We start from the raw sequence: 12,015 nt of genomic DNA, 5'->3' as shown, positions 1-12,015 counted from the left end.
CACGAGTTCAGATGTTAGGACTAGTAATTTGTTCGGAGCTCGTATAAGGGGACTCGAGGTTCAGATGTTAGGAACTGATTTGTATATGAAGAATCATTATTGATTGGTACCACATGCATAGTATCGATGTCGTGAGTAACATTGCATGCATATGTATATATTATGATGGAAAATGTGTGAGAGATTAATGGTGTGGTTTGTATATTGGATGTGTGATGTGTTGTGTGTTTATCTATCCACGCACTCTTTACGTCGTTTTATATTGAAGTTTATTCTCACCCATTTTGCTTTATATTATCCACCATGGACATTTTGCAGATAATCAGGAGTAAAGTTTATTGTTGTGAGTGGAAAATAGTTTCTTGGAGCTTACCTTTGTTTATTTATCGCTCTATTGTATTTTAGTAGTTTAGTGCTATGATCTTGTAACTTCGGGTCGGAATGTTTTGTTATGTTTTAAGTTGGTGTCGAACTTGATGTTGAAGTTTAATACTTTATTTGAGAAGTTTAATTTGAAGTTGTTATTATGTTAATTTCCGCTGCATGTCGTTAGATGTTTATGAAAGTTTTGTTAGATGGTTGTCGATGTGACACCCTAAATTATCGAATAATTCTTTTTATATTAGTTTTGAGATTTATGGTGCTACGGTGTCTCCACGGCTGCATCAAACCCCAATTACGGTGTGATTTGAAATAACGTATCCTTCTACCCACATCACATAATTTCGCTCGGGTGTCTTTAAGTTTTTTCATCAAAATTCAAAATTTAGAATGCAAAATTCAATTTACTTCATAATTTTTTTTTTAAAATAAATGTTTTTGAACGATGTATTTTAATCTTTTTTCAATTAAAATCCACGCTACAACAGTTCCAATGCGGATTGCAACAGATACAATGACCACGATCACAACACCAACCAACAATCGTATCATCAATTTAAAACTATGATCAACATATACTTTAAGAAGAATGGGCCTTCTGCACGAAGAAAAGTATAATTCGTCGATGTTAGGTAGTTCATTCTTTCTAAATAATGAAGTCTAGGGGAATATTGTTCACAGAAGTAGCAGGTGGTCAAGTGGACTGAACTGTCCAATTTGTTTCATCTACTGTTGTGCGTAGACATCAATGAAATCCATAAAATATATTGAACACATTTCACTTATATTATATTTAAACTAATATATAGAGTACAACGCCACTCACACTTAAATTTAACAATGTTATCAATGATTGTGAAGATATATTTTAATATCAATGGTTAACACCTCACGACAATAGATCTACAAAAGTTCGAGAGTAAAGACAAATAAGATCGTGAAGATGGAGGAAATCATCACTAAATTTAAGATTTTTAATAGCAAATTGGCAATACATCATTGTGATACATTAATTAAGGCAAGTGGCCATATCTTCTCTGCCGCCGGATATAAATGAAATCAAATCTACTACAAGCATATAGTAATCTCTAACGCCAAACACATGATGAAATATAATCTAATCTCACCATTTACGATCTGCACCATATTACTCTTTATCTTTACTATATTTTGGCTACGGATCAGAAGCCGTGTAGCTAAAAAAGCACCACCGGAAGCGAGCGGCGCATGGCCTTTAATCGGCCATCTTCATCTCTTAGGTGGATCCCAACCACCTCACGTCTCATTAGGGATAATGGCTGAAAAATTTGGACCCATCTTCACCGTTCGTTTGGGTGTTCACAAAACCCTAATCGTAAACAGTTATGAAATGGCAAAGCAGTGTTTCACCGTAAACGACAGAGCCTTTGCTTCCCGTCCGAAATCTATAGCCTTTGAAATTCTGGGTTATAACTTTTCCATAATAGGTTTCAGTCCTTACGGTACCTACTGGCGCACAGTGCGCAAGATAGCAACACTCCATGTTCTCTCCGCCCAACGAATAGAGACGCTGAAGCACGTGATGGAATCTGAAGTGAAGACAGCAATGAAAGAGAGTTATGACTTTTGGTTAAAAACAAGGAAGCAGAAAAGTTGTGAAGAAACTGAAATGAAGAAATGGTTTGGAGACATAGCGATTAACGTTATGTTGAGAACAGTTGTAGGGAAACGTTTTGACGGTGAGGAGGAAGAGAATGAACGGATCAGAAAAGCACTTAGAGATTTGTTTTATCTGAGTGGTTCATTTGGTATCTCCGATGCATTGCCATATTTGAGATGGTTGGATTTAGATGGAAGAGAGAAGGAAATGAAGAAAACGGCCAAAGATTTGGATGACTTTGCTACGACTTGGCTAGATCAACACAAACGAAGTACTGTTCCGGGAAGTCAACGTGACTTCATGGATGTGCTTCTTTCCAACGTTGATGAAGATGGTGTTGACGGTCGTGATGCCGATACCACAGTTAAATCAACATGTCTGGTATATACTTTTATTCTCGTGATGCATTTTTATTTAATTTATATTAAAATTGTTGAGAAAACTCTAATCTTAAAATCAATGGAATCAATCTTGATGAAAAAAAAATAATCTTTTTGATTAATCATCCATCTTGTTCTTCATCTTTTTATTCGGATGAAACAATCACTCATTGGTTGCAAGATGATTCTACACTACACGGAAAATTGAAAAAACAAAATAATTGAAAGTGAGAGAAAAATAAATTCGGGAGGAAGAAGATGAATGTATTAATATTCAAACTGCAATCTAAGTGTTTGCTACAATGTGTGTTAATCACAACTGTGATTTCTAAAACTACATAAGGCTATTACAAAACTGAATGAATACTAATGAATTAGAGCTCCTCTCTATTTATAGACGAGATTACTTGCACTTCAAATAATCACAAAATAACTAACTCAACTAAAACTAAGCTAAGTAAATCTATTTTGACTCCTTCGACAACTGCATGCTTCGATTGCATGCTTCAACAGGTTATATTTGACTTTCTGTCAAATATAGTAAATGCATACTCTGTTCGATACAAACTACAACACTTTTCGACACCTGTCGAATACAAACACACTATTTCGACTTCGACGCAAAAGAATTATATATTTAACACATCCCCTAATTCAGTGTGTCTAAGCTATCAACATTCATCATTATTCTTAATCTCTTGAACAGTTCGACCTACCCAACCTTCATCATTATATTTGCAATCTGATTCTATGATCTGCAATGCTCTAGGCTTAACTTTCCATTAACTACCTACTCCTTCAGGTAATAGAACCCCATTTCGATGTGTTTGCTTCTTCTGTGTGATATCAGATTCTTTTACACATTGATAGCCGACATGTAGTCGATCTTCATGGTCAGTGCTCCAAGATTCTTCCTTGTAATTTATTCTACCAAATTCATCATCCATGTTGTTTGGCATGCACAAAGCGAAGATGCTATACATTCAACCTCACATGATGATAAAACTACCACCTATTCCTTTCTCGAACTCCATGCGACTGGCGCACCACCTAACATGAACACATATTATGTTGTCAATTTTCTATCTTCAGCATCCCCACACCAACTAGAGTCAGTGTAGCCCACAAGTTTGCATTCTTTTCCTTCATCGACTGAAGGAAACGAAATACCATAGTCGAATGTTCCTTTGAGATACCTTGGTATCCTCTTGGTGGCTACAAAGTGAGATACCTTTTACTTCTGCATGAATCTGCTGACCATGCATACACAATAGGCTAAATCAGGTCTTGTGTCACAAAGGTATTGAAGTGATCCATTGAGTCTTCTGTACTACATTGGATCAACATCATATTCAGTCGACTCTTTTATGAGTTGCAATCTGGGCTCAGTTGGAGTCGAAGTTTGCTTGGAATCTTTCATCTCAAATCTCTTGAGTATTTCACCTACATATCTTCTTTGGTGCATCATCAAGCCCCTACTACTCTCGTAGAATTCGATACCAAAGAAGTATGAGAGATTTCTCAAGTCTTACATTTCAAACTCCTTGCTTAAGTCATGTTTGAAGTCTTCGATCTCCTTTTTGCAACTTTCTTTTATCAACAGGTCGTCAAAATAGATACACAGTATAAGTAACTTATTCCTACTTCTCCCGACATACACATCATGCTCTGTCGTGCACCTCTCAAACTTTCTCTCTCTCTCTTAGAAATCCATCTATTTTCTTGTTCCAAACTCATGGAGCTTATTTTAGTCCATACAGGGCTTTATGAAAAGCCTGTATATTTTCCTTTCTTGGTTCTGTTTCACAAACCCAACTGGATGTGTCCATACACCTCTTCGTCCAAAGGGTCATTCGGGAATGCACATTTCACGTTCATCTGACATATCAACCAGTTTGTATATTAGCTAGACTAACAACCAACCTGATTATTTCGATTCTAGATATGGATGCAAATATTTCATCATAATCTATTCCTTATTTTTGAAGAAACCCATTTTCTACAAGTCTTGCCTTGTATCAAATCTCTTCACCTTTTGGATTCAGCTTGACTTCTTATACCCATTTAGATGAATTTCCTTCTTCCCTTTTGGCAATTTGACTAGTGACCAAGTATCATTGTCTTCTATGGATTTTATCTCAGCCACCATAGCATTCATCCATCTTAAGTCTTTCAATGTTTCAACTGCATTGACTGGCTCAGTATATGCATAGAATGAAAAGTGTAGTAACTCACCTTCATCGTCGACCACATTGTCTAATGTGATTACACATTTCTGAAGTCTTGCAGGCATGTTTCTGGTTCTCTGAGGTTTGTTTGTGCTAGCTTGACCTTCAAAGGTTTCTTGTCGAACTTTTCTAACACCTTGCCGAACATCTCTAACAACTTCACTAGCTAGTTCGTGCATTGGATTCTCACTGAATCCTTCTTGATGTCTTTTGTCCAATCTAACTCCTTAAGCTCATATAAGATCACATCCCTACTGATCATGACTATCTTGTTTAGTGGGTTGAACATTTTGTATCCACCAGTCGAATGATATCCCACTAGGATCATCTGACTCGACTTATCATCCAACTTTCTTCTCAGCTGATTTGGAACATGCCTATGTGTTATGGATCCAAACACCTTAAAATTGCATAAACTAGGTTTAACACCAGACAAACATTCTTCTGGTGTGATACCTTTAAGACTTTTTATCGGGCATCCATTTAGTATCTATGTTGTAGACGATACAACCTCACCCCATAGCTCATTTGGGAGATGCTTTCCTTTTACCATACTTCTCACCATATTCATAATGGTTATGTTCTCTCTTTCAGCAATACCATTTTGTTGAGGAGTATATGGGGGAACCACCTCATGTAAAATTCCATCTTTTGTACATAGTGTGTCGAAATGTTGTGACACGTACTCTCCACCTTCATTTGTCCTCAAAACCTTAATCTTGTGACTGCTCTGTCTTTCGACCATTACTTTGAACTTAGTGAAGATGTCAATCACATCACTTTTCTTCTTGATTAAGTAGGTCAACAACTTTCTGATGTAATCATCAATGAATGTAACAAAATATTTGTTACCTTTAAGTGAATCTACCTGGAGAGGACCACACACGTCTGAGTAGATTATCTCGAGTGGCTTTCGACTTGCTTTTTGAATCCTTGATGAAACTATTCTTGTGTTTCTTTGCTTAAACATGTTCTCCACACACTTCTTAAGGAATATGGATTTATGGTAGGCCTAAAACGATGTTCTTCCTCTTCATATTACTAATGTCATTAAAGTTCAAGTGACCAAGAGTGTAATGTCATAACCATTCATCTCTACTAGCTTAATTCGTCAAGCACTTGTGTTCCAACACATCAAGTTCAACCCTGAAGGTTTTATTTTGAGAGATATGAGCCTTCAAGATTAACCTATTTCTCGAGTCGATCACTCTCATCAATCTATCTTCGATCAATACTTTGTAATTCCTCTCGATCAGCTGACCTATAGTTAGCATATTACTCTTCATGCCAAGTACGTACAACACATTGGAAATTATTGATGGTTTACCATCCTTTCTCCTGATCAGAACATCGCCAATACCTTCAGCAGATATGGTATTATCGAATGCAAATTTTACCTTGTTCTTCGACGAGGGGTTGATGTTGATAAACCAATCTTTTTTTCTAGTCATGTGCGACGAACAGACTGACTCGAGATACCATTGATCTTTGAATCTTTCTTCTTCTTTTGTTCTAACTATTAGCATCACTTCGTCTTCTGCAAGCTTTGCATCACTTTCTTGATCTTTCTTGTCTCATCGATATTGACTTGCATAATGATCATACTTTTGACAATTATAGGATTGAATATGAATTTTATCAGGTTTTCTTCCATCGCCTCTTTCTCTACCTACACCACCAGATCTGTGATTACCTTGGTTAGAAGATTGTCTTTGATTTGATGAACTATCCTCTTTATGGGTTCCTCTATTAGTCGAATATTTGTAACTTCTTCTGACCTTGTTACCATTCCATCTTCTATTTTCTTTCCTTTCTTTAATCGACTGAGCATGTAAAGCCACATTAGTCTTAGACTTGCTTGAAGTTCTTTTAGTCATTCTTTGTTCATGAGATTCAAGCGTCCCTTGAAGCTCTTCTTTTGTCATATTTGACAAATCCTTCAATTCTTTTATGGCCACTACCACATGATCGAACTTTGGAGCCAATGACCTCAAAATCTTTGACACTACATATTTTGATGTCAACACTTCTCCACACGTCTTGATTTGATTCACCAGTTTTGTTACTCTGGTGAAGAAATCAGTCACACTTTCATTGTCTTACATTTGAAGCAATTCATATAATTTTTTGTGAGTTTGTAACCTCACCTCCTTCACTTTCTCAGCGGCTCCAAATGATTTTTTCAGGATGTCCCATGCTTCCTTTGTTGAATCTACATCACCAAATTTCTTAAAGTTCTTTGGATCAATGCATTGATGGATTAAAAAGAGAGCATTATAATCCTTCTTCTTCAAATCTTTGTGTGCAGCCTGTTTTTCATCTGTAACATTCTCTCTAATTGGTGTTACTTCATTCTTCACAAGATCCCAAAGATCTAGATAACAGAAAATAACCTCCATTTGCTTACACCAATTTTCATAATTCTTACCATTCAAGATTGGAAGATTCGCTAGAAAATGTCCATTCATATGATTTATCGTGATTCAATGTGTCCCAAAGATCACAAAGCCAATGCTCTAGATATTAGATGTTGAGAAAACTCCAATCTTAAAGTTAATCGAATCAATCTTGATGAACAAGAATCAATTTATCTGATTGATCACGCCTCTTGCTCTTCACCCTTTACTCAGGTGAAAAAATCACTCATTGGTTACAAGATGATTCTACACTACACAGAGAATTGAAAGAAGAAAACAAGACAATTGAAAGTAAGAGAAAAGAAAAATTATGGAGGAAGAAGATGAATTTATTACTGTGCAAACTGCACTCTATGTGTTTCCTACAATGTGTGTTAATCACAACTGTAACTTCTGAAACTACACAATGCTATTACAAAACTAAATGAATACTAATGAAATGAAACTCCTCTCTATTTTTAGACGAGATTACTTGCACTCCAAGTAATCACAAATTAACTAACTCAACTAAAACTAAGTTAAATTAATTTATTTCGATTTTGTCGACTCCTTTGACTGCATACTTCGACACACTATATTTGACTTTCTGTCAAATATAGCAAATACAGACTTTGTTCGACACAAACTAAAACACCTTTCAAAATAGTCAAATATAAACACATTACTTCGACTTCGACACAAAGAATTGCATATTTAACTAGAATTTGAGATAACTCATATTTAAAAGACCCGTCTTATAAGCTCTTAAAGAGATTTCTAAAACGAAAGATTATATTAACTATTTTTTTTGTAGACATTAATTTTAGCAGGTACAGACACTACAACAGGAACATTAACTTGGGCATTATCTTTACTTCTCAACAACAGAGAAATCCTAAACAGGGCTGTACATGAATTAGATACACAAATTGGTGACAAAAATATGGAAATGGATATAGATTTGACAAAATTGGAGTATCTCCAAGCAATTATCAAGGAAACACTACGTTTGTACCCACCTGCACCACTCAATTTAGCTCACGAGTCCATTGAAGATTGTATCGTGGGTGGATATCATATACCTTCTGGCACACGTCTATTGACTAACATTTCAAAACTTCAACGAGATCCTATGTTATATTCGAATCCATTGGAGTTTCGACCAGAGAGATTCCTCACAACACACAAGGATGTTGATGTTAAAGGACAGCATTTTGAGTTGATTCCATTTGGTGCGGGTAGAAGAATATGTCCCGGAATCTCATTTAGCCTTCAACTAATGCAATTAGCACTTGCTTATTTGTTGCATGGGTTTGACATAGTGACTCAAGATGGAGGAGAAGTTGATATGGCTGAACAGAGTGGACTCACCAATGTCAAAGCTTCTCCACTCCAAGTCATTCTGACTCCTCGTCTCTCAGCTCAAGTTTATAGTCAAAATTAATACTCAAGACTAAGTTCCATTACAGGATAAATAAACTTGAGATGGTGATGCAATTACTAAATAAAATGTTGTTTCCACATCAGCTCTTTCTTCTCTATTTTTCTTTATAATGAATTTGTAAGATGATGCAAATGATAGATGTTGGTCAGTTTAGTTGAGATTTCATCTCTTTCATGTGATGTTTTTGCATTATACTCATTAAAACATCAATGGAAAGCGGCGGCAGGTGAAGCTTGTAGGAAGTGAATTGCTGGCATAAGCATGAGAGTGTCTCATGACGAAGGTTTCAGCGGCAGAGATGTATATAGGAACATGGACAACCTAAACATCTCAAAACCTTTTTCTTAAAGAAGAAATATGTAATATAATAATTATTTGTGTTTATGACAAATTAGTTTAGTCATGAGTTATTTACTTTGTTAGCTTGAATAGAGCTATGAAGATGGGTTATTCGGTCATAAACAAGTCTCCGATATTTTTATGGTGGAGTTAGGAAAGTTTTATTGTAAAATGTGTTCAAAAATTATTAGAGTATTAACTCTATACGTAATATAATAATTATTTGTATTTATAACAAAGTAGTTTAGTCCTAAATTTTTTATTTTATTAATTTGAATAGATGTAAAAATGGATTATCTGATCTCAAACAAACTTTGGAATTTTTAGAATTGAACTAGAAAAGTTTTATTGTAACATAGACTAAAAAATCACTACTAGAATATCGGCTCTATATGTTTTTATACAAAAATTATTTTTTATATAAAAATTAAAATAAAATTTCATAATATTTATAATAATATAATAAAAAATTATACTATTTTAAATATAATATATTTTTAAATTATTTTCATAATCAACTTTAGACACTTGATTCAACGTCAAGTTGTCTATTTTCAAAAGTTTTTCGTAATAAATAATCGATTGAAAAAGGATTGGATGGAAGTAACTTTCTTCTGCTTTCCTTGAATGTTCGTGTGATGGCCGCACTTAGCCTACTATTTGAACATTTGTCAATTGCATCAAAACACTTTTAAATAACCGAATTAAGTTAATTCTTTTGTGGACGAAAAAGGATTATGGTGGAAGTAATTTCTCCTCTTTTCTCTGAGTATTCGTGTGATTGCCGCACTTAACCTACCGTTCGAATATTTGCCGTCTGTTAAAGAAACACGAATTGATTCGTCACACAAATTTCATAAATAATCTGATTGAAAAAGAATTGAGGTAGAAGTAATTTTCTTCTCCTTTCCCGGATATTCATCTGATGTCCGCACTTAGCCTACTGTTTAAATATTCGTCAATCACTCAAACATATTCAAGCCCATCAAACTTATTTTTTCTCCATTGCACGACTTTGAAAACCTTTTCAGAAACGAGTATTCTTTATCCATATCTATGTGAAACAAACAAATGCTTCAACCTCTAAGAGCGAGCAACAAGTAAAGGCTTAACCACTCGATATGTCTAAAGCATTACTCTTTAAAAGCAACCAATAAACAATTCTTTTTATACAAAGAACTATGTAGTCTTGAGTTCTCAATCACACCAAGAGATACATAGGAGCAAAATTTTGAAATCTTGTTAGGCATAATAATAAAAAACTTAGGTTTAGTGATCTTGTTTTCACAATAATAAAAAACTAAAAAACTCTTTCTTTCTTTTTCCTTTTCTCGATCAATAAGTAGAAGATCGCAAACTGACAATATCACGCTAACATTCAATCGCAAGTTTAACTAAAAGCTTCCCGTTTAGTACAACATACGTGAGGGGTGTTAATATCGACCCTTGCGTAATCGACTCCCTAACACGAATTTGGTTGCGATGATAATTTTCTTTTCTCTTAAGGGTTTTATCGATCTTTTCCATTTCCTTCTATGGAATAAATAAAGTTTGGTGGCGACTCAGTTCGAACTTATTTTTCGGCGAGCGCGCGAATGACTTGCCAAGGATCGCGTTTTTCGAGATATGACACTGTTCGCTATTGATTTTGGCGAACAACCTCTGGTTTTCCAAAACTTGTCGAATTGGGTTACTTGCAAGATCAACCATACAAATCCTAGGACATGTGCAAATTTAAATAACTTTGTAACTCTTTAGAACAACCTTTGTATCCTTTATTTGGTTTACTAAGTCTTTCATGTACGGAAGGTATTGACTAAAAGTGCTTAAGTAAAAGTAAACTTAACAAGACTAAGATAAATGGCGAAGAATAAATTGCATAAAGTAAATGCAAAGGATAAATGACTAGTAAATGTAAAGGAAAATTGGTAAAGAACTTTGAAATTTATAAGATAAAACTTTAAAGAAATGGTGTTTGTTCACACGTACATTTTCCAGATAAGACTATTTTATCTCACACGGGTACTTTGAGTATTTTGCAGGAATTTTGTACAAGTTTTCACACACCCATTCTGATAACAACTATCCTATTTATATACAAACAAAATAACTATCATTAACGAATAAATCCTAAAACAATGACACTTGGCTCTCTGCATGACTTCCTTTCGCCAGGTGCTTCCACGCGTCTCCTGCCGAACGTTATAACTCTTTCGAATTTGAATTTCCGCTTTACGTCGAAACGACACGTCTCCTCAGACTTGTCGAATTATCGAAATATCATAACATCATCCATACTTGTCGAAGACGTCTTTTCATCTGCAGACCTCTTCTTCTGTCAAAATATCGAACCACCATCATTTCCTTTTTCAACCGTTGTGATTCAGCCACGTGTCCCACGATTATTATCAAAAACTCAAACGTTTTTATCATCTTCCCTTATAAATGCTCACAACCTATTTTCTCTGAAACTTTTTTACGCTTCAAACTTTCTTCTTCATACCCATTTTCATACTTTCAACTTTCCTGGAAAAAATTTCTTTGTTCTTCTCAACAATGGCTCCTCCAAAATCTTCCAGCATCAAACACTCCAAGAAGACCCAAGATTCAACTCTTCATCCTGCGCACGAGTTGAATAGACCAATGATTGTTGGAAACCAACAATACGTTCATGAACCTCCCAATGAGAGAGAGAAGGAATGTATCTACAAATCCCAGGTATTAATTCCTGTTCTTATTTCTGGTATTTGTCACGCTATGTTAGGTCCACTCCCCAATCCAGATATTAAAAAAGATCGTCTGAAAGAATTTTTTCCCACCTATTTCCATACCAAACCCATAGGTGCTGGAGTAAAACCTCAACCTCAAGAGAAAACTGTAGAACAAATTGACCCACAAAGTTCGACTGATGATGGATAGTTGAATTTAACTTATTTGAATCATGCTAGGATCTTTAGAACTTGTCCATGGTCGAAAGACCCTTCAGACTATTTATCCTGGCTAGATAAGGTTGAAAAGATTAAAGGAGATTTCTGGAAGGAAATAGGCATTTTCGACCTCATTCAATTGTCGAGAGTAGGACCCAACATTTGCCCCAATATGCTTTTAGTTTCCCTCTATTTTTGGGACAATACCTATAATACTTTTCACCTTCCTTGTGGGATGGTCACACCCACTCTCTTCGACGCAGCAGCCATCGTTGGCCTTC

The 12,015-nt window shown here is 35.3% G+C and overlaps 1 protein-coding gene across 1 annotated transcript; it reads left to right on the top strand.

The window, feature by feature from the left end:
* The first annotated feature begins 1,277 nt into the window (after positions 1-1,277).
* LOC127101313 (cytochrome P450 CYP82D47) lies at positions 1,278-8,641 on the top strand. The gene is made up of 2 exons (XM_051038687.1): positions 1,278-2,401; positions 7,839-8,641. The coding sequence occupies exons 1-2, from the start codon at positions 1,484-1,486 to the stop codon at positions 8,466-8,468; spliced, it is 1,548 nt and encodes a 515-aa protein (XP_050894644.1). The 5' UTR covers positions 1,278-1,483; the 3' UTR covers positions 8,469-8,641.
* Positions 8,642-12,015: the final 3,374 nt, after the last annotated feature.

Source organism: Lathyrus oleraceus, chromosome 7, assembly GCF_024323335.1.
Source record: "Lathyrus oleraceus cultivar Zhongwan6 chromosome 7, CAAS_Psat_ZW6_1.0, whole genome shotgun sequence".
Taxonomy (NCBI): Eukaryota; Viridiplantae; Streptophyta; class Magnoliopsida; order Fabales; family Fabaceae; genus Lathyrus; species Lathyrus oleraceus.
The sequence above is the reverse complement of the archived record's forward strand: the minus strand, read 5'-3'. Positions and strand labels throughout refer to the sequence as shown.